This window comes from Prosopis cineraria, unplaced genomic scaffold, assembly GCF_029017545.1.
Source record: "Prosopis cineraria cultivar Desert tree isolate PC_DT_omini unplaced genomic scaffold, ASM2901754v1 PC10, whole genome shotgun sequence".
In the NCBI taxonomy this organism is placed as follows: domain Eukaryota; kingdom Viridiplantae; phylum Streptophyta; class Magnoliopsida; order Fabales; family Fabaceae; genus Prosopis; species Prosopis cineraria.
Window position 1 is genome coordinate 37,896,799 of NW_026555341.1, and position 20,766 is coordinate 37,917,564.

At 33.0% G+C, this 20,766-nt stretch overlaps 3 protein-coding genes across 9 annotated transcripts; 2 read left to right on the forward strand and 1 right to left on the reverse strand.

Moving 5' to 3' along the window:
* Positions 1-953: 953 nt before the first annotated feature.
* On the reverse strand, positions 954-5,552 carry LOC129321905 (receptor protein kinase TMK1-like). 4 transcript variants are annotated; one of them, XM_054967870.1, is made up of 3 exons: positions 5,451-5,552; positions 2,915-5,033; positions 954-1,960 (listed from the first exon to the last, which is right to left on the reverse strand). In XM_054967870.1, exons 1-3 carry the CDS (start codon positions 5,493-5,495, stop codon positions 1,494-1,496), a joined length of 2,631 nt encoding a protein of 876 aa, XP_054823845.1. In that variant the 5' UTR covers positions 5,496-5,552; the 3' UTR covers positions 954-1,493. The 4 variants fall into 4 exon arrangements, with proteins under 4 accessions (XP_054823845.1, XP_054823846.1, XP_054823847.1 ...); XM_054967871.1 differs by having other exon boundaries at positions 2,915-3,940; positions 4,025-5,476; XM_054967872.1 differs by having other exon boundaries at positions 2,915-3,613; positions 3,740-5,476.
* A 2,027-nt stretch (positions 5,553-7,579) lies between these two features.
* On the forward strand, positions 7,580-9,940 carry LOC129322141 (60S ribosomal protein L7-2). The gene is made up of 7 exons (XM_054968223.1): positions 7,580-7,699; positions 8,264-8,440; positions 8,537-8,634; positions 8,714-8,771; positions 9,154-9,233; positions 9,312-9,414; positions 9,515-9,940. The coding sequence occupies exons 2-7, from the start codon at positions 8,264-8,266 to the stop codon at positions 9,728-9,730; spliced, it is 732 nt and encodes a 243-aa protein (XP_054824198.1). The 5' UTR covers positions 7,580-7,699; the 3' UTR covers positions 9,731-9,940.
* A 263-nt stretch (positions 9,941-10,203) lies between these two features.
* Positions 10,204-19,993, forward strand: LOC129322140 (geranylgeranyl transferase type-2 subunit beta 1). Of its 4 annotated transcripts, XM_054968220.1 has the most exons (11): positions 10,204-10,554; positions 10,638-10,695; positions 16,834-16,899; positions 17,044-17,194; positions 17,291-17,397; positions 17,552-17,658; positions 17,755-17,903; positions 18,581-18,714; positions 18,806-18,904; positions 19,019-19,094; positions 19,564-19,993. In XM_054968220.1, exons 3-11 carry the CDS (start codon positions 16,846-16,848, stop codon positions 19,656-19,658), a joined length of 972 nt encoding a protein of 323 aa, XP_054824195.1. In that variant the 5' UTR covers positions 10,204-10,554; positions 10,638-10,695; positions 16,834-16,845; the 3' UTR covers positions 19,659-19,993. The 4 variants fall into 4 exon arrangements, with proteins under 4 accessions (XP_054824195.1, XP_054824196.1, XP_054824194.1 ...); XM_054968221.1 differs by lacking the exons at positions 10,204-10,554; positions 10,638-10,695 and adding an exon at positions 14,921-15,227 and having other exon boundaries at positions 18,599-18,714; XM_054968219.1 differs by lacking the exons at positions 10,204-10,554; positions 10,638-10,695 and adding an exon at positions 14,923-15,227.
* The last annotated feature ends 773 nt before the right edge of the window (positions 19,994-20,766 follow it).

Here is a 20,766-nt window from a genome sequence, read left to right on the forward strand (position 1 = left end):
AAATTTAAAATAAAGATAGAAATTTAAAAGAATATATCAAGATTGGTATTTTAGTTCAATATATGTGACTTAACTATCAACTAATAATTGAATGAATGAAAATGAAAGCTTAAAAGTAGAAGACATATTTATATTTTATAATTTTTAACTATTGATTTTAAGAGGAATTTATATAGATTTTAAAAATAAAAAAAATCTTTATGATTAAGATAAAATAAACAGAAAAGTAATATATTTTACTTTAAGGATATTAAAATAATTTTTTAATATTCATTTTTATTTTTAGTCTTAAAAACTAAAACATTTTCAGGAAAATACTTAGATAAATTGAGTGCATCACATTATTTGTAATCTATCCAATAAAAATATGATATTTAGATGATATTAAATATAAATTAATCTTGATATTAATGATAGAAGAGAGAGAAAATATAAGAAATCAAATATACATTTTGTTATAAAAATAAAATCAATTAAAAAATGTTATACAAGATTTTATTTAAATATTTAGAGCACTTTAATTAGATAGACTATAAATGGGGTGATATATCAAGTCTATTTAACTATTTCTCAACATTTCCATATATCACACGGGGTATAAATCTAGTTAAAGTGAAAATGTGGAATCTTCTATTATTAATTTTTTCTCATGATCACAGTACTTCTGCTAATGGGGTTTTAATAATATTGGATTAATAAAAATCTTAATTTATATTTTTTTAGGTAAATTTTTTCAATATATCTCTTTATATTTAAAATTTTACTAGTTCTCAAAAAATACTTCAAGAATAAAAATACACCTTTGTCGTTGTTTTTTAATTGCTTATATGTTTTTTTAGTGAAAATTCTACCTTGCTCAGCAAGTTATGCTATCGTGAGCCAGGTTTTTTTTTTTTTTTTTCAATTGCTCAATGCTCATGAGTGTCCCAAGTTATGAGAAGCACTCACCGAGTGTCACCCACATCATTTCCTTGTATTTATTCTTTATTAGTCTCATCAAAACTAAATTAGGGAATTGGGTCATCTTTAATTATATCTTCTTTCAATATTTAATTTTATTCGTTCATTTAATTCTCTTTTCTAGAGTGTAATAACATAAAGCATGCATATAACTCACCGTTTCTCTTTTCATCCATCCATCCATTCTTTTCTTTCTTCTTCCTTTATTGCAGTGTGCTGCAGTAATATGGAGAAAAATAGACACATAATAGTAGAATTCAACTGACACATGCGCAGGACTCATCATGTGAGGCTCATCATTCTCACTCTCTCTTTTCTCTTGGATCAAGCAATCACAATTACAATAATTTGGAGTGTCTATAGCCTCTTAATACCCAAAATCTCAACCTTTCATTTTAACTAATGGTCAGAAAAATTTCATCTAATTCTTCCAAATGAAGTGTTGAGATTTTGAACATTAGGAAGGTAGCAGAAAGAGCAGTAGACACCCCATATCTGAAAGAATTCACTCTTTAATTGTGAATCCCATAACATTATTTTGTGACAAATGATTGAGAACCGGATCCTTCCACCATTGTGCTCTTTCCTTCCAAAGACTGCCACTTTCTGAGCGCTTGAGGCAAACTCAAATCCAACTCAAGGCCATACTTGCCATCATCGGAACCAGACTCAAGAGGCTTCCATGCTTGAACGAGAGGAGATAATACACTCACCACATGGCCCATGTTGGGACGTTGATGAGGGTCACTTGCACAGCAATGGCCAGCCAAGTCTGAAACAGTGCTAATGCTGGACATGGTTGCTTCATCATCAGCATCAATGGAAGGATCAATGACCTTTCGAAGTGAGCCATTGTTCTGCATCATTCGCCCGAACCACGTAACCAGGTGGATGTCTTCTTCCGGTAGGCTATCATCAAGCACTCTCCTTCCCGTTATCATCTCCATAAGAACTACTCCAAAACTGTACACATCAACCTTTGTAGTGACTCGCCCAGTTGCTGCATGAATAATAAATCATATAATTTTAGTGCCCTGGCTATAATTTTTCGTTATATATAGCTTCACAACTTCATTGACTAAGTGGCTTGCATATTTAGGGAAAATCACTCTCAAGTTACAAGAAATGTGAATACAAAAAAGTTTCATAAAATTATTCTGAAATCTTATATGTCCTATATTAAAGTTGTTAATTTGTTACATTAAAATTGTCAATTACTGCCGGATATAGTTGTTATTGGATTTATTCCGTTGACAATTGAGAAACTAAAATTAACAACTATTCAACAATAATTGACAATTGGAGTAAAGAACATAGAACTTCAAAGTAATGTAAGGATTTTTATTACTGCAAACTGTAATATATTTATTACCTATTCAATCTGCTACTGGTGCATGTGTTGACATGTACATTACATAAGTAATGAAACTGAATTTTTTTCACCATATGTATGAAAGCCAAAAAAAAAAAAGTTTGATACTAAAGACACTAACTCATATATTCAGGTAAAAATAATCAAAGAAAAACAAGCACAAATATCTTCCTTCGATTTTTAGCCATTCCGAAATATTACTCAATTTGAAAACCAACACATAGCCGCTCTCTCAATTAATGACTACCTTCTTTTTTCAGTTCAAATCTGTCTGCCCATTTTCTCGTTAGCGAAAATTTCACCTCAAACTAGTATAATTTTAAAGGAATAATTATGAATATTAAACCCAAACTCTATATAGAGGACTAATACTTAACTACATGACAAATAACGGTGTGCTGACATTTTCATTCTCAAGGTTAACTAGAAAATTGCATGTATAAAAAAAAATTGCTTTTACATATCTTAAAGTTGAAGGGTGTATTTTGCTTTCTGAGTTTAAAGGTTTCTGCAAATAACTCTTATTAAGTTGAAGGAAGATATAGATAACACAATTTTAGAAGAATCTTAAATCCAACTCACCTGCATACTCAGGTGCAAGATATCCAAAAGTTCCAGCAAGCCGAGTTTCAACTGAATGTCTTCCTTCAGGAGCAAGCCGGACTAATCCGAAGTCTGATACTTTAGCTCGCATATCATCCCCAAGAAGAATGTTGGATGGCTTAAGATCTCGATGAATAAAGCTTTGTTGAGCCAATGCATGAAGATACTCAACACCTCTAGCAACATCCAAGGCAATGCTTAGTCTTGTTGTCCAATCCAAAGGTTCCAATCCATTCTCTTTCCAGCTAAACAAATGCTTACTAAGTGCTCCTTGGGGCATGTATTCATACACAAGAAGCTTCTCATTACCATCCAAGCAATATCCCTGAAGTGCCACCAAATGTTTGTGTCGAGCTTGTGTAAGTACTGCAATTTCAGCTCTGAATTCACTCAGTCCCTTCTCCATTAACAATCCTGATTCCATTCTTTTCACTGCTATCTTTTTTCCATCATACAGTTCACCTTTGTACACAGTGCCAAAACCACCCTTTCCTAGTATGTTTGCATTATTGAAATTGTTAGTGACTTCTCTTAGAACTTGAATTGGAATTATCATACCTTGGACATTACCCTGACCAGTAGCACTAGCACCTACTGAAACATTAACATTCTTCGTGACTTTTCCACCTCCACCATTACGAGGACCAATTAGCTTTGCTATCAGACCTCCAAAGATGCCTGAATAATTACGCTTTTTAAAACGCCTAAAGAACACCAGAGATGCTATAGCAAGTAAAATTGCTAAGCCAACTACAATGCTGACAATGAGTGCAGTGAGTTTGTTAGACTCACGGCCACCATTACCTCCAGAATCTGAGCTAGATGATTTAAGAGGTTTTCCAAGATCAGGATTCCCATCTATTTTAAGATCCAAACCTTGTTGACGAAAAGATGGCACGTAACCACCTAAGTTGTTATTTGAAACATCTAGCTTTTCTAGGTTAGGCATGGTAGTGAGCTCCTTTGGTATTGGACCTGTGAGTGAATTATTAGCAAGAAGCAATTCTGTGACAGAAGCAAGGGAGGCAAAATTAGGGGAAATTGTGCCTGACAAGCCCATGTTTTGAAAATTTATGATTGAAATATTACCTCCAGCGCACACAATTCCTGTCCAACTACCATTACAGGGATCATTGCCCTTCCAATTATCAGCCAATTTCACAGGACATCCCAAGGGTTCAACAACAGAGACTAAAGCATTCACAAGAGGACTGCATGGCTGATTTGGGAAGTTTGTGCAGAACCGATTAATCCCAGACATATCAACAATCACACCTGATTTGAATACTGGGGTGGGGCCTTGAAGAAAATTGTTAGTCAAATTCACAACTTTTAAACTTGGGAGAGACATGAGAGATGATGGGACAGCGCAAGCCAATTGGTTGTCCCTTAAACTCACATCAGACAACTGATCATGGTTTGACAAGTCTGGTATTGGACCCGTAAATGAATTACTATGAAGCCAAACTTGTTTTAAGGATGTCATGTTCTGCAGCACATTAATCGTGCCATTAAGTTTATAATTACCGTTTTGTGCATTCAAGAAAAGTTCCTCCATTGAACTCTTCGCAAAGGTTGTAGGCAACCCACCTTCAAGACTGTTAAAATTCAGGAGTAAAGAAACTAAACCGGGCATGGTACCTAAAAAATCTGGGATTGTTCCAACCAAACTTGCATTTGTTGCTACAAATGTCTGGAGTGCTGCACAATCCTCAAGACTATCCGGGATAGACCATGGCGAAAATGGGTTATTTCCAATTCTTACTTCTTGTAACATTGTCATCCCCTTGAAGAAATCATTAGGGATGGAGCTGAACTTGTTATCTCGGATCACGAGTCTTTGCAAGTTTTTAGATAGATATGGAACTGGACCTGTGAGACCGTTCTGTGGACAGTCAAATCGTTGCAACTCTGAGAGGTTCTCAAGTTCTTTCGGAAGCGAACCTTGCAAATTCATGTTCCCGATCTGTATGGAAATCACACGTTTTCCAGAGTTGCAATCCACATGTTGCCATTTGCAGATGTCAGTGTCTGTCCATCTGAGACTAGGTGGGGCATTGATCGCCTTTTTAAGAATGTTCATCACCACGGCATCATTCTGAGACAAAGCCAAAGTTGCCACAGACAACATCAAAACAAGGTGATAAATTATGAAAGAAACCCCAAAACTGAGTTGGGGTTTCTCCATGTCATTTCCCGGGTAAATCAGCCTAACTAGAAAGTGAAGGAAAATGAAAGAAAGAGAATTAATGGTATGGGTTTAAGGATGCCATCAACAACCACATTACTATACTCTCCAAGAGATCAGAAAACAGCGCTTGTTTCGTGGGAAATAATTGGGTTCGCTTTTCGTTGGAGCTAGGAAGGATCGAAATGTGGGACACAGCATACGACGACGACGAAGAATTGGAGAGGGAGAGAAAAAGATAGGAATGACTATGAATTGTTGTTTGGGGAAGGAGAAAATGGTGGAGCACAGAACAGAACATAATCATGAATGTGTAATAACTAATACCTGATTATTCTTTGGTGGTTTTTGAATAAGTGGCTTGCGAGGCATTTTACAGTCAGTTTACGGGGGGAACTCCGCGTAAGCGTAGCAATGCAACGTGATTTGTTCAGAACGGATCGCGCCATTGTAGGGGACGATACAGTCAGAGTCATGTGTATAAAAAGGTCAAGCGTTAATTAACTTGATGTGTGTCTCATTTTAATTATTTGGAGCCATAACTAAAGTTTAATTACTAAAATAAAGTTTTTTGGTGTCAAAGAAAATTCCGTTTAATAATCATAAATAAAAAAATCAGAATTACAATGCATAACAATAATATATACTCTTTTGATCCTATATATTAATCACTTTCTAAAAATATAATTTAGTTTACATTATAAATCACTAATTGATAAAGTTTTTTTGTTTTAAATTAAAATTTTTAAATTATTTTTGAAAATTAATAAAAAAAAGATAAAAAAAATAATATTATATTATGTGTTTACTTTTTACTTTTTATTTAAGGATTATATTTGAAATTTCATTTATTTTTATTTCTCGTACTTTTGTTATATTAGTATTGATGAAATTAGTAAAAATGACTTATAAATAAGATCAGAGGGAGTATAATACATTTATTATATTTTTGTTCACAATTATTATTATTATTATTATTATTATTATTATTATTATTATTATTATTATTATTTCTTCTAAGTAAAAGCATAGAAGTCATACCTTCGTTAATTTATCCCATGTCCGCATATATTTATTTTGAGGATTACAATTAAGTTAATTCCCTTTCTCTTGGCTAACTAGTTTAAGTTCAACAATACAAGTTATATACTTTTGAATTTGAATCCTCCTGGTAAATTATAAATTTCTTTTTTAATATATTAATTATAAATTACTTTTAAATTTAAAGAAAAAAAAATCATTTTTTTATCCTTTTAGGCTTACTCATGTCATTCTATCCCCTCTCTCCCTCTGTTTTCTTTTAAGGTGTTCTATTTGCTCAATTGATAATATGATCCAAATTAGATGATACTCGCGTCGAATATTATTATTTAAAAATTAGGAATAATATAATTTTGAATCCCTAAATTTTCTTCCAACTAACCATTTAATTATGAATTTTTATTTAGTACAACTCAAGCTTCATAATTTATTTAGTTAAAAAATTGTAGAAATTGATTTGTACTGCATAAAAAATTTATAATGAATAAATTGTTTCAAGTCAATAAACTTTAAAGATTAAGGGAATATTTGAAATTATTTTTATTTTATTATTTTGAGAACTCATTTTTTGTAAAACATGTTTTGAGAATAAAAAAATAATAAAAAATAGGGAATTGTTTGTTTTCAGTTTTTAAAAACTATTTTTTGTTTTTAAAAACATAAAAATTTAAAAATTTCTTTGGATAAGTATTTTTTATTTAGTTGTTTTTAAAACTATTTTTATTTTTCTTTTTAAAAACAAAAAATAGAAACAATTTTAAGTTGTTTTTGTTTTGTTTTTCTTGTTTTTAAAAATACACTATATTTTATTATTAAAAATTATAGTCATCTTAATCAATTTTTATTTTTAATCACTATCATTAACTGTTTATAACCATCACTATCAGTTTGTCTTTTAATTGACATAACTCAAGAGATTTTTATTTTATTTTGTTTTAAAAATAATTTTGAAAACTATATTACAAAGTAGTTTTTAAAAACAAAAATTAAGAACAGAAACCAAACAAGCCCTAGATATTTTTTTTTTCTTCTCTCTTATTCTCTAAAATAATAATCTTAGAATACCTAAAAGATATTTCTATTTTTCTATTTTTTAAAATAATATTTTATTTTTATTCTTTAAAATACTTTCTGAAAATACATTTTCAAATAAATTTTTTTTATCCTTTTATTCTAGAGAAAAGAAAAATATTTTTAAAATAGGCTATCTAATAAGCCCTAAGTTATTTTTAATTAAAGTTTTGGACTAAATTTATAATTAAAAAAATGTTCAGCTGTGTTTTTTCCTAAAAGATACCTTCAAAGTATCACTCTACATTAAACATAATGGGCCCATAGCAATAGTTGTCATATGTCTTGGTTTTGGGCTCAAAAATTAGATCCGCATCCAATTTAACCTACAAAAGGGCATAGATTTGTGGACCAAGAAAAATGCATAACTGAGGAACCTTACAAAAACCCGATGCATCCTCCTCATTCACTTGTCGCTCCTAAACCCTAGCCTCTGCGCCTGACTTCACGTTTGAACAGACTCGGTGAGTAGCCTGCAAATTATACTCTTTTCGAGCTTCCGTGATCCATTGACGATCCGCTCTTTGCCTCATTCTACTCTCTAGATACCGAGTTTATGTGTTTCGTCAATTAATTGCATTACGCTGTTACATTGTAAATTTGATTTCTCGCTTGGTCATTAAGAGAGATTTCACTTTCGAAGGAACGGTGAATATTTTGGTGAACAAGTTTTTCTTTCTTTTACGTAGCTTGAACGAGTAAATCGGCATTGTTAACACTTGTTTTGTTTGTTTTCTACCTTCATTATATGGGTTCTATCTATTATTTTGATCCGCTTTCAGCGAGTTTAGGGGAAGTTAGATGGTTCTACAAGTTTTTTAGAGTAGGGGACCAATGTAACTATTATTTTCCGTTTTTGGTCTGAAACAAATTGAGTATCGCCTCGTTAAGACCACTGAAATTTTCTGAATAATCTTGTCCGAGTCTGATAGTGTCTGCTTTATTTTCCCATATGATAAGCGTTTTAGCCTGAATCGCCCTCATTATCTCATTGTAATCACACTTCGTATATTTATTTTCTTTCATAGATGGGTGAGGAGGTTAAGGCTATTGTTCCAGAGTCTGTCTTGAAGAAGCGGAAGAGGGAAGAGGAATGGGCACTGGCCAAAAAACAGGATGTTGAAGCTGCTAAGAAGAAGAGAGCAGAGAGCCGTAAGTTGATTTTCAACAGAGCTAAGCTGTACGCCAAGGAGTATCAGGAACAAGTAAATATCGCTAGTCCTTTATTCTTGGTTGATTGTCCTAATTTATGGTGGTGCCTGATTTTTCCCCTTACTTTCATCATAAATTTGGTTGTTTAGGAGAAGGAATTAATTAGATTGAAACGTGAGGCCAAGCTTAAGGGTGGATTTTATGTTGATCCAGAAGCTAAACTTCTATTTATTATTCGTATTCGAGGGTATGTGTTTCATTCATAATGGATCTCAAGTTCCTATGTATTCTGCTTCTTCTTACACAAATAAACTATGATTTTTCAGTATCAATGCCATGCATCCAAAGACTAGGAAGATCTTGCAGCTCTTGCGTTTGAGACAGGTACTATGATCGTCTTAGAATGAGAAATTGATTTTTCCATTACTCAATTTTATGTTTTCGTTTCACCACAAGTTTTAGTGGAAGCATAGTTTGAACAAGTAAAAATACTTGTTGTAATGGGGAAGTGGTTGGCTGTCTGTCTATGTGATCGATCAATTGGACATGTTTTGGCTGTGTGATGCTGCATTTAGTTAACATCTAGATTTCAAAATCCATGCCTGAGGGAATCCTTAATTAAGCTATTGAAGACAATAGGAGAATCTTGAAATCATGTATTCTGTTGGTACTAAGATTATAATATCATGTCTAGGGAATTTTACTTACAGTTAAATCGATAATGTATAAAGCCAGTGCAGTCATCCTTATTTGACTTCTGCAACAGATCTTCAATGGTGTATTCCTTAAAGTTAACAAAGCCACGATGAACATGCTGCATAGAGTCGAACCTTATGTGACTTATGGGTATGGAAATTTCCTCTGATTTACGTTTGCTTGTGATGTTGTTTATGTTCTATAACAGTAAACCTCGTCTTGTTTCAGATACCCAAATCTTAAGAGTGTTAGAGAACTTGTTTACAAGAGGGGTTATGGTAAGGTCAACAAGCAGAGAATTGCTTTAACTGACAACTCCATCATTGAGCAGGTTTGTTTGTTTTTTTAGCTGTGAGCGAACCTATAAAATGTGAAACTAATGAGTAATGACTGCATGGTGCTACTTGCTGTGATGATCACTCACTCCTTAGGCGCTGGGCAAGCATGGAATCATCTGCACTGAGGATCTTATCCATGAGATCATGACAGTGGGCCCCCACTTTAAGGAGGCCAACAACTTCCTTTGGCCATTTAAGCTCAAGGCACCTTTAGGCGGACTGAAGAAGAAGAGAAACCATTATGTTGAAGGAGGCGATGCTGGAAACAGAGAGAATTACATAAATGAGCTCATCAGGAGAATGAACTAGATTGGATTGTATCAGCCTTCGGTTTTGGACTTGTGGCTTTGGAACAACTTTAAACACCAATTTTCTTCTCGCAAGTTTTGAAAACGAGGATGATAAATGATATTCCCAGGTTCAATTTGATATTTGTTTTTCATTCCCATGTGAGAATGATGAAGCGCCTTTCAAAATATTGTTATGAACATTTTGCGATGTCAAGTTTTATGTTCATTATTTGGGTAGTCTCGTGGAGCAATTTGATATTTTATGATGCTAGAAATGACAAGGGCTCGCAAGAAGATTAATAAAAAACGTTTTTTTAAAAAAAATTAATACGAAAACATGAAAGGAATAATGAATTTAAGAATTTAGTTGCGAAGAGATTTTATCGTGCAGTATTCTTATGAGATTTTTTTTTTTATACTGTCATTCTCTCCATTAACATTACGACCATATTAGTGCGATGAGCTGGAATGAAATGGGTATGGGAGTGACAATGACTCAATTCATTAGCTCATTAAGAAGAAGGGTTGGATTTTGAAGGCTACTTATTTAAATCTGTTTTTATGAGAATTTGAGTTTAAAAAGTTACTTTTTAAAAAATTAAGTTTTAGAGTCCAGCCTCAATAGATTTTAAAGATGGGCTCAAACCGGGGTCGCCTTTCCAATCTGGTTTCTTTTGACCTTTTCAAAACCCACCGTGTGGACTCATGACTGTAGAGGAAACCTCAGCTGCAACTCTGCAGGCTTGCGATTCCTCTTCATCTCAGCCTCGCCTCTCTCTCAGCACGATCTTTGCGTCTCCTTCATCTGCAATCCGCTTTCTTTTCCGGCGATTCTCTTCTAAGGTATTTTCTGGGTTTTTTTTCTCCCTGTTGTTTGGTTTTTATGAGAAAGCTTTGTGTTTTGATCAAAATTTATGATTTGATAGGTTTGAAATCGATAGCATTGTGGGGCTTTCTCAATAATCCAAAGGGCGGAATATTAAGGTAGCGATGGATTCCACTTGGTTTTTCTGCTTCTTTTGTTGAATTTGTTTTGACCTTCACAGGGTATTTTCCATATTCAAAGGCTGGGTTTTCTTTATTTATTGATAATCCGTTTCTTGTTTAATGCTAAGCTTAATCATATTTATAAATTACGTTATTAAATTTTTATTATAAATTTTTTTATCTTTTATTAAATGTGAAAGAAAAAATATATTAAAATGTCTATATTTAATAGAAATAAAATTAAAAATTTATTAAATTTTAAAATAAAATTAATAAATTTTAAAGTTTTTTTATATTGATAAAACATTTAAAAGTGATCATTATTTAAGAAATCTTGATGGGTTTCGTTTTGAAATCGCTATTCTTACCGTTCTGTTATTGATATTGCCAATTGTGATCTGAGCAAAAGATATTTGGTGGAAGCTTCTTTTCATTTCTTAAGAGGTGTGTTACTTGAGCTAAGGAGGGATTCAACTGGAAAAAATGTTGAAAGCCAACAACTGGAAAACAATTTATAATGTTTAATTTTATTTAAATTTTTTAAAAATTATAAGAATCTTAATTTGTTTTATTTTAATTAATTTATAATATTTAATTTTATTCAAACCTTATATTTAGCTAGAGGGAAGAGAATGGCCTCCACCTTATCAAACAAGAGGAGGGGCTCTCCCTCGTCCCATCCAAACAAGGGGAGGGGCTCTCCCTCATCCCATCCAAGGAGGGGATCCCTTGGAGGGAAGGAAATGGCCTCTACCTTATCAAATAAGGGGAGAGGAGCTTTCCCTCCTCCCATCCAAACAAGGGGAGGGGCTCTCCCTCGTCCCATCCAAGGTCCCCCTCCCCCTCCCCCTTAAATCAAATAAAATTAAAAAGTTCACAACAGTCTTGAAAAAGGGGTAAAATATGAAAAGAGTTAAAGTAATTTAAAGTAAAAAAATGAGTAAAAATATCAATAATGTTATTAAGATTGTGCAAAAGTAAACAAATAAGTAATTTTTCCTAACACTATTAGTTTTTAATATTAAATGCTAACTATTCTTATCATGTGTCAATCGTTGCTGTGGTGGATTTAAAATAAGGCAAAAATACCCATAAATTCATTAATCAGAAGCATTCAATAGTCTAAAATAAGAAAAAGAGCAGGAATATCCATAATATTATTTTAATAGGCATAATAGTGATTAATTTGTCAAAATTCATGTCACGTATTTTCTTTCTATCCCCACATATCTCACTTTTCTTCCTTTCTCTCTCTCCACTCATTTTTCTTATTTGCAAAATTTAAGATTCAATATAGTGAAATAGGTTGTACAGAATGAAGAGGCTGTGGCTCACTATAAAAAACAAAGAACACACACGCTTTATGAAGGAGATTGTCTATGACACTTTCTTGACCACACACACTTCTTATACCACTTATCTTAAGAATATTAGCATAACCTTAAACAATTTTGTTTATGATGAGGTTCAAAATCCTCAAATGGTTTTTAATATTGCTACAAAAAAGTAGAGCCGAAAATTCGGGCAGGCCGGGCTTATTCGGGCTCGGCCTGAATAGGCTGGGCCCGAATAAGCCCGAACCTGAACAGGTCCGACTCCTAGAAAAGCCCGAATAGTCAAGTCCGGCCCGAATTCTTTCGGGTTTCGAGCGGCCCGAATACCCGAATTTAATTTTTAAAATTATTTTTAATTATTTTTTTACTTTGAAATTAATTATTTTATTTTATAAAAAAATATAAAATATATTTTTTTAATACTTAAATGATATCTAGGACTCAAATATATGATATTTTAGTATAAAATGATCTAAAACTTAAAGAATTAATTAATATTTATTATATTATGTATGTTTTTTAAAAATATAATTTTTTTATTCGGGTATTCGGGCCTATTTGGGCCAGCCCGAATAGGCCCGAACATAAAAAAATACCTTTTTTTTAAGCCCGGCTCTAAAATTTTTTGGGCCAATTCGGGCTAGCCCGTCGGGCTTGGCCCGAATTACCGACTCTACAAAAAAGTGAGCAATTTAATTTATTGTTCGGTCAGAATGATATTGTCTTACATGGCATTCATACAATGACCAATCAATCTTTGTGTAATTCTACTTGAGAATAACTTTTGTCCATGTTAGTGAAAAAATAGTCGACTTTTACTTATGTCAGCTAAACAGTTAGCATTTAAGGAATTTGATAAATTGATCACTATTGCACTTACAAAAGTAGCATTATGGGTATTTTTATCTTTTTTCTCACTTTAAGTTACTTGATGGTACTGGGCGACGATTTTATGAATATTTTTGCTCCCTCATTTTAGTTCCGTCAGTAAAAATTAACATATGACTAACATAATCAGCATTTAATATTGAAAATTAATGATGTCAGGGCAAATTAATTATTTGATCATTTTTACACTAATTTTAATAATATTATAAGTATTTTTAACTTTTTTTTTTAAACTTTAAACTATTGAACGTTTCTTGTCAATCATGGAAAAAATCGGGTGTAAGGGCTTGAATCCACATGAATCGAGCCGGCCGTTTCTGAGTTCTAACAATCAGAAGAGGTTCATTCGAAATGAAGTTTGCAGTTTAAAATGTCTGTTAAAAATTTATGTTGACAACAAATATTATCCTCTTCTCTTCTTTCCTTCCTCGCCTTCTCCATCGACGGCATAAATAGCTCCCACGGCGAATTGCACCTCCCAGCCAGATAGTTCCGTCGCTGTCACCTCAAATCGCACAGCCTTTAGCTTCTAATTTTTGGTCTCTCGCTGAGCAACATGGGAGAAGCAACCACTAGATCTGGTTTGAGATCTCTAGATTTGGTTAAGTGCCAATTCTCAAAAATATTAAAAGGACAATACGACTTCTGTGGCACATTTGGCACATTAAGGATAGCCAATTCAGTGCAAATCTATTGTTGGGACAGGAAGCAATGTGAATACCAATGTTATGAAAATGAAACCTGAACCAATTAATGAATTTGTTCACTGTTTAATAATCAGATTGTGGTCTAATCAATTATGAATAAATTAATATATTTTAAATATTATATGTTCAAAATAAAAAGAAATAATCATATATAGTAATAAAAATAAATATTTAAATTTCAAACAAAATAATATATAATAAAAAAAGATAACGTCTATCAATATTATATCATTTTCATCCAAAATATGTATACTTATTTTATAATTTATAATTTTAAAATACACTCACATAATTCATACTCCCTCCGTTAAAAAATATAAGACATTTTTTGAGAAATTGAATGTTAAAAAATGTAAAATATTTTTAATTTTTTGAGGTGTAATCATTATTTTTTTTAAAATGCCCCTATTGATAGTAATTTTATATTTATTATAGAGTGTTTAATAGGGATAAATATGAAAATATATGATTAGTTTGAAAGTAGGTAACTACTTTATTAAGAGGTGAGATTCAATTAAAAATACTTTATATTTTTGAACGGATGGAGTATATATTTTTTATATTTTTATATTTCATAATGCTTATTAGATATAAATATATATAAATTATATTTTAAAAATATAAATTAAAAGATTTTAAAAAACATATCCAGTTCAACTGGATTTTAATTTTCTAATTTTTTGCTGTGAGTGAACGGAAATGAAATCAATCTTGATTTAATTGAAAATATAATTTTTAGTTCTCTATAATTTTATTTGTTATCCCTATAATTTTTTTTCTAATGTTTCTGTAAGGACTAAAAATATTAAAGAAATGAAAACTATAAGATCTTGAAAAGTAAAGGTCATTCAATCTTTCTAAAACTAAAAATATTGAAAACATTAGGAAAAAACTATACAACTAAAAATAAAATTCAATAAAATTATAAAACCATTGAGATAAATTAAAGTCGGTAATTTGGGTTAAACTCGAAATAACTTTAAAAAAGTTAAAGTCAAGTTTGAATTTATGAGTTTTTTTAAAAAGATAAAATATAATTTGATTCGAATAAGTTTGATTGTTGGAATTTTAAGTTTATATGTATGTGGAATTAATGATTTTGGTCAAGTTCAATGGATCAATCCGACCAAGAAAAGTTTGTGCCGTATTTGACTATGTAGTTTTTTTTTTTTTTGAAAGTAAAATATTTTAAACTCAATTTAATTGAATCCGATTTAAATTGAGACTCAAATAAATTTGGCCCGGTTGAATTACCGGATTTAATGATAATGATAGATGATAGATGACAATGCTAAATACTGCTCAAAACCGACGGCTTCGCTCCGGCCTATGCATTCCTCCACGGGACCAACAGCTTCCTCTGCTTTTGGTACCCTACCCTCGCCACTTGGGAGCGCACTTTACCACTGCGATCGATCCGATAAACTAAATAGGACGCTCATAGAAAATGAATTAATTTTATAACCCCAACAAAACACACTCGCCTCACTGGTCTTGTGGAGTAGAAGAGTCCTATTTCCATTTTGTTAGGCAGTACACACTTGGTCGAGCTCGCCGTCCACCGCTGTCAGTGGTTGTTCTCCGGCAACTAATAAACTAGGTACGAGATTGAATTGTTCAATCTGGCTCTGAATCTAGATTTGAATTTGTTCCATGCGTCATCATCTGTTCATCGTCAACCCTGCGTCGGACGCCGTCGCACTGTTTTTGTTTTAATTTTTTTTTCATTTTAATTGATTGGAAGATCATAAATTGCAAGAATGTTATCATTGTTATTCTTCAGTGGCTTGGAGAAGTTGCCTGAATCAATTGTCTTACCAAGGCGTCTTCTTTAAAGCATCTGAAACAAAAATTAAAAATATGATATCAACTCTGCATATTTCAAAGATGTCAGTGAAGCAGTGCCCCCACTGGGTGTAATATAGGTCGGCCTATGGCCAAGCCTGACTTGTGTGAGGTGTGAGAATAGGAGAGACCGCAAGGCATCTGGCATATATTGTGCGGGAGAGACTCTAGCCTCTTAAAAGCTAGAAGATCTCTGTGGGTTTGTTTTCTGTATTTTTCCCCCCTTTATTTGCTATGACTGGTTAGTATTACTTGAGGTTTAACCTTCGTTCATCCCTGGCTCTGGATTGAGGTTAAACTGAACTATAATTCACAAACAGTACAAATACAGCCTTGGTTCCATCATGCGCGAAGTTTTAATGACGAATTATTCTGCCCAAATTGGTCTTTTGGGTATGCTGAAAATTTTCTTTGTATCTTGTGTTAGTGTTTAAAATTCATGCTGCCCCCACTTTAATTTTCAGTACTGATAATTCAGCATACAGTCATCCTTATTTTGGCATGTTGGGTTATGCAAGGCAGGGAATAGGATTAGATAGTCATCTATAGTTTTCATGCATAAACTTGAATCTTGTTAAATCCTTGATGATTATTGACACGAGTCTTGGCTGAATTCACACTCTTTTTGCTTCCAGATTCTAGTTTGAGAATTATATAATATGGTGAATATAATTTATTGAAATATTATTGGTTAGCAATAGGTGTTGTGAGGTGCCTAATATATTGCCCCGCACTCAACTAACTCCCGGGCCCACATATGCTTTTTGTAGACTATCTATTGCCCTCAGAAAATGTTTTTCCAAAATTTTCACTTCTATAATAATTAAAATTTTAATGTTGAATATCAATGTTCTTTTTTTTCCTTTTTTGTGCCATTTGGGTCACACCCATGGTTTCAGATGTGCCACTTGGTTTTACTGTTGACACAGCTCAGGTTAATGATTATTGTGTTATATTGTTTTATTGGAGTTTAATGTGTTTTTGTTTGGTCAGATGAATAAATATTGAATAATTAATCAATTGGATGATGTGCTGGCTCATTAGCCAGCTGGCATGGATACAAACACAGAACAAGCAGCCTGTTTATTAATGGCCTGGCCCAGACTGGCTGGTTTGAGATGGCCTGTTTTGACGATATTACTTGCTATGTAACTTTGATGAATTTATGGAAATGTATTAGAGCTACAAATAGATCATTCAGTGCAGGGTATTTGCCTGTCAGCAAAACATAAATATCTACAATAGTAGTGGTATCAGAATCTTGTCATACCTTCTCACATGTTTCTTATAAAATAAGGAACTTATGGGTTTAATGAAGCACTGTAATCTCTGATTTGATCATTCTTAATTTGTTGGTGCAGTTTACTTGGAAGATGGGGGAGCTGGTGGCTGAGAAACATGTTCAATATGTTTTAGCTGCTGAAAAGGTGCGCTTCCTATTTATGCATTATAACTGAAGAAAATATGTAATCTTGAGTGGCTGGCTACTTTCAAACTTACTTTATGCTTAAGATCTTAATGTCTTACGAGTTATCAATTTTCCTCTATCCTTTTCGTTTCTGAGTTCTCAGAGGAAAGACGACTTTGAGTCTGTGTTGATGGAGCATCTAAGAATGAATGGGGCATACTGGGGACTGACTACCCTTGATCTTCTGGGAAAGCTAGACACTGTGGATGTAAATGAGGTTGTTTCATGGGTCATGAGTTGTCAACATGAGTCAGGTTTATTAAAATTTATTTGATCTCTTACTTTCTTGGTTCAGGTTTTTTTTTTTTTTGACACATTTTACATTTGATGAGATGCTTGGTGATATTTAGGGGGATTTAGTGGTAACGTTGGACATGACCCGCACATTCTGTATACGCTAAGTGCTGTTCAGGTTTTGGCTCTCTTCAACAAGCTTGACATTATTGATGTGGATAAGGTGACAAAATGTATCCTCTAGCATATAAATTGTTAGACTCTTGAGTTGCTTTGCATTCTCAAATCCTTTGTTGTGCAGACGAACGTTTGTTTCTTGTAAAGTATTTGATGCACAATATTTCAAGTCACCATCAGTGAAATATTTCTTTGGCCAGAAAGCATGTTGGATCCTATGTTTCTTAACAATTATGTTAGATATTGTTAACCTGCAAAATGAAGATGGATCCTTTTCAGGGGATATTTGGGGTGAAGTTGATACACGGTAATTTACCCATCCCAATTTGATGATACCTTGAAAGGTTGAGCCTTTTTTGTGTGTTTTGTCTTCCTGATTTAAGTTTATGAAATTCTGTCTCAGGTTCTCATATATTGCTATTAATTGTCTATCAATATTACATCATTTGGATAAAATTAATGTGGAGAAGGCCATGAAATACATTTTAAGCTGCAAAAATATGGACGGTGGTTTTGGTTGTACACCTGGTGGGGAATCTCATGCTGGGCAAAGTATGTAACATGTCAGTTATTACTTTTATTTGAATATCCTGATTTGTGCTCAATTCTTTCCTTGGTGCTTTTCATAGGCTTTGGCATGGTCTGATTAATGATTGGTTATAGTGTTATGCAAATATTAGACATATTACTGTGATTAGCGGGGGCGCAAAGCTCTTAGATACGTTGTTTGTAGTATTACAGTATTACTTCTGATGTAATTTATGTACTCTAGCCAAGCCTTCAATGGAATAGTATCATTATAATGAATGAATTAGAGTCTTGACAAACAAGTGATTTTCAGATATTTTAAAGATTTTATGAAAAACAGAAATTATTTTGTGTTCGGTTACAATCTTAAAAAGATTATTTATTATTTAAGAATTCTCAGATTTAGATTTTATGATATTTTTGTGTGTATTTTTATGAACATTCTCTTTTATTTACTGTTTGTTATTTTCAAAAGAAAATTAGGGCAACTCCTCAAAATAATAAGAAATATGTTATCCTTTTTTTTTTTTTCCAGATTCTGATTATTTTTAAAGTTTAAGCAAATATCCTGGAATCCTATTATTTCTCAAAAGCTATTATTCTTTTTTAAAAATGATTTTTTTCATGAAGAAAACTGAAATAAATGTCCCTTAAAATGAGTTGTAGATTTGAAGCTCAGTATGATATCTGCCTTCTGTCAGTCTTCTGTTGTGTTGCAGCTCTTGCTATAACGGGTTCACTGGATCTTGTTGACAAGGACCTACTCGGTTGGTGGTTATGTGAGCGACAAGTAAAATCTGGAGGTTTAAATGGCCGTCCTGAGAAACTACCTGATGTGAGTAAACCTCCTAAAAGTTGGATGCATCACTATAAGTGCCCCTGTGGACATTTTTTTATTCCTCTGACGTGCTTTTGGATCATGTCAGGTTTGCTATTCATGGTGGGTTCTTTCTAGCTTGATCATGATTGATAGGGTTCATTGGATTAATAAGGAGAAGCTTATAAAGTTTATCTTAGACTGCCAGGTTATTATAGCTTAGTTGCCTTATTGTGATTATAAATCAGTATGTTCCTGATTGTTATCTGGAAGTATTAATTTCAGTATAGTTTCTCTAAAGTATTCTTTGTTGAATTTGAAGGACACCGAAAATGGAGGAATTTCAGACAGACCTGATGATGCTGTGGATATTTTCCATACATATTTTGGGGTGGCGGGTAATTCACCTCCACTTTTCTGTATCTATCTTGTGTTCGTCCCTTGAGTTATTTGAGATAATATTCATTATTTTTCCTGCGGGGAAATATTGTTGTTTGGGCTTTTTGCCATTACTGGTATGGGATCTTCCCCACTTCTCCAATGTTGTGTGTTGAGATTTTCCGATGTATGGGGGTATTGATGACCACTAACTTAGATCCTCAACTTCACTAACTATGCATATTCTCAACTTTCTGCTGTAGTTCGTTTACTTTTTCATTTTTGTTATTTTGGTTTTTAATTCTAGCATGCTCTGAAAGGGATCAAACCCAAATTCTTTTTCTTTTTTTCTTACCTTCAACCCAAATTCTTCAAGAGATACTTCCTCTTCTTGCCAATTGTTCATTTTCTTATTCACCGGCTTTTTGTAATTCCTTTTCATTGAAAAGCTTGCTTAGGATGCTCAAGTTGTTCTGTTTGTTCTTGCAGGACTTTCACTACTTGAATATCCAGGAGTGAAACCAATAGATCCAGCTTATGCTTTGCCTGTTGATGTTGTAAACCGAATTATCTTTAGTAAATAAGAGCTTGTATTACAACACTTTCTGGTGAAGACAAAATTCTGCCACCCTCAAGGGCTAGACCGGTTTGTTTAGACCATGAATCTTTTAGAGATAGTGCCATGACCATCTGGATTGAATGATGAAACTAAATTTCTTAATTGTATACCTAAACGAGGAGCTTTAGTTAATCTCCCTTTTTTTTTTGGGGGGTGGTACAAAGGTCATAGCTGGACTGTACAAAGGGAAAATTTAGTTAATTGCACTAAGCTTGTTTCTCCTATTGTATTGGCTCTTAGCCAGAAGCAAATTTTTACACCCAAAGTGGGGGTTATATAAAATCATGATTTCCACTTCCATATGATGATTTTGTTGAACAAGCTAGTCCTTGCAATTGTTAGCTTTGGGACGTGTGATCTAAAGTTACAATCTGATCAAGCATGATAAGATTTTGAACTTCAATTAATTCATGAGTGGGCAATCCGAATAGAAGAGTGTTCACATTGTATAAGATTCAATGCGTACGTGAAGGCACTGGTTTAATGCACAAAAAATTCTTGATGTGTAGATTTTCTCTTGCCGTGCTTGCTTTATTACTTACTACCTTTTACCAATTATTTTCTCAAGTTAGTCTTACCATTTTAGTATCTTCTTATGTCGATCCATTGGAGTGAGATTGATGAAGTCACGGCTATTGCTTATTGAAGTCTAGTTCACTAACTGAACATTAAACATACTCTAAATAGTGTAATTTTCAAAAACTATGGTCTTGGTTTATTTTATTCTCATTTATCATTTTTAAAAACTATGTTGCAAACTAATTTTAGAACTTGTTTTTTTCAAATAAAACAAAAGAAAAATGTATTTCTTTATATTAATTTAAAAACAGTTTGAGTTAAAAAAAAAACTCATTTAAAAAATAAAAGCGATGGCCAATGAGGGCAATTGACCATGATGGGTGATGGCCAATGGTAATGACAAAGGGTGATGACCGGTGGTGCTGATGGGGATGATCGGAGGGATCACTGATGATTGCTGGTGGCAACAAATGATGGTGGGTGGCAACAGACAATAACAATGTAGGTTGGTGCTTGGTAGTGATAACTTTTAATAACTAAATGTAGTACGTTTT

Bases quoted from the DNA above. Each gene is read 5' to 3' on its own strand.
- LOC129322141 (XM_054968223.1), top strand. From the start codon at position 8,264: ATGGGTGAGGAGGTTAAGGCTATTGTTCCAGAGTCTGTCTTGAAGAAG. The intron at 8,441-8,536 runs GTAAATATCGCT...TTGGTTGTTTAG, and splicing joins CCAAGGAGTATCAGGAACAA to GAGAAGGAATTAATTAGATT. The intron at 9,234-9,311 runs GTATGGAAATTT...GTCTTGTTTCAG, and splicing joins GAACCTTATGTGACTTATGG to ATACCCAAATCTTAAGAGTG.
- LOC129321905 (XM_054967869.1), bottom strand. From the start codon at position 5,123: ATGGAGAAACCCCAACTCAGTTTTGGGGTTTCTTTCATAATTTATCAC. The intron at 1,961-2,914 runs GTGAGTTGGATT...TTATTCATGCAG, and splicing joins TCTTGCACCTGAGTATGCAG to CAACTGGGCGAGTCACTACA.
- LOC129322140 (XM_054968220.1), top strand. From the start codon at position 16,846: ATGGGGGAGCTGGTGGCTGAGAAACATGTTCAATATGTTTTAGCTGCT. The intron at 17,195-17,290 runs GTTTATTAAAAT...GGTGATATTTAG, and splicing joins GAGTTGTCAACATGAGTCAG to GGGGATTTAGTGGTAACGTT. The intron at 18,905-19,018 runs GTTATTATAGCT...TTGAATTTGAAG, and splicing joins AGTTTATCTTAGACTGCCAG to GACACCGAAAATGGAGGAAT.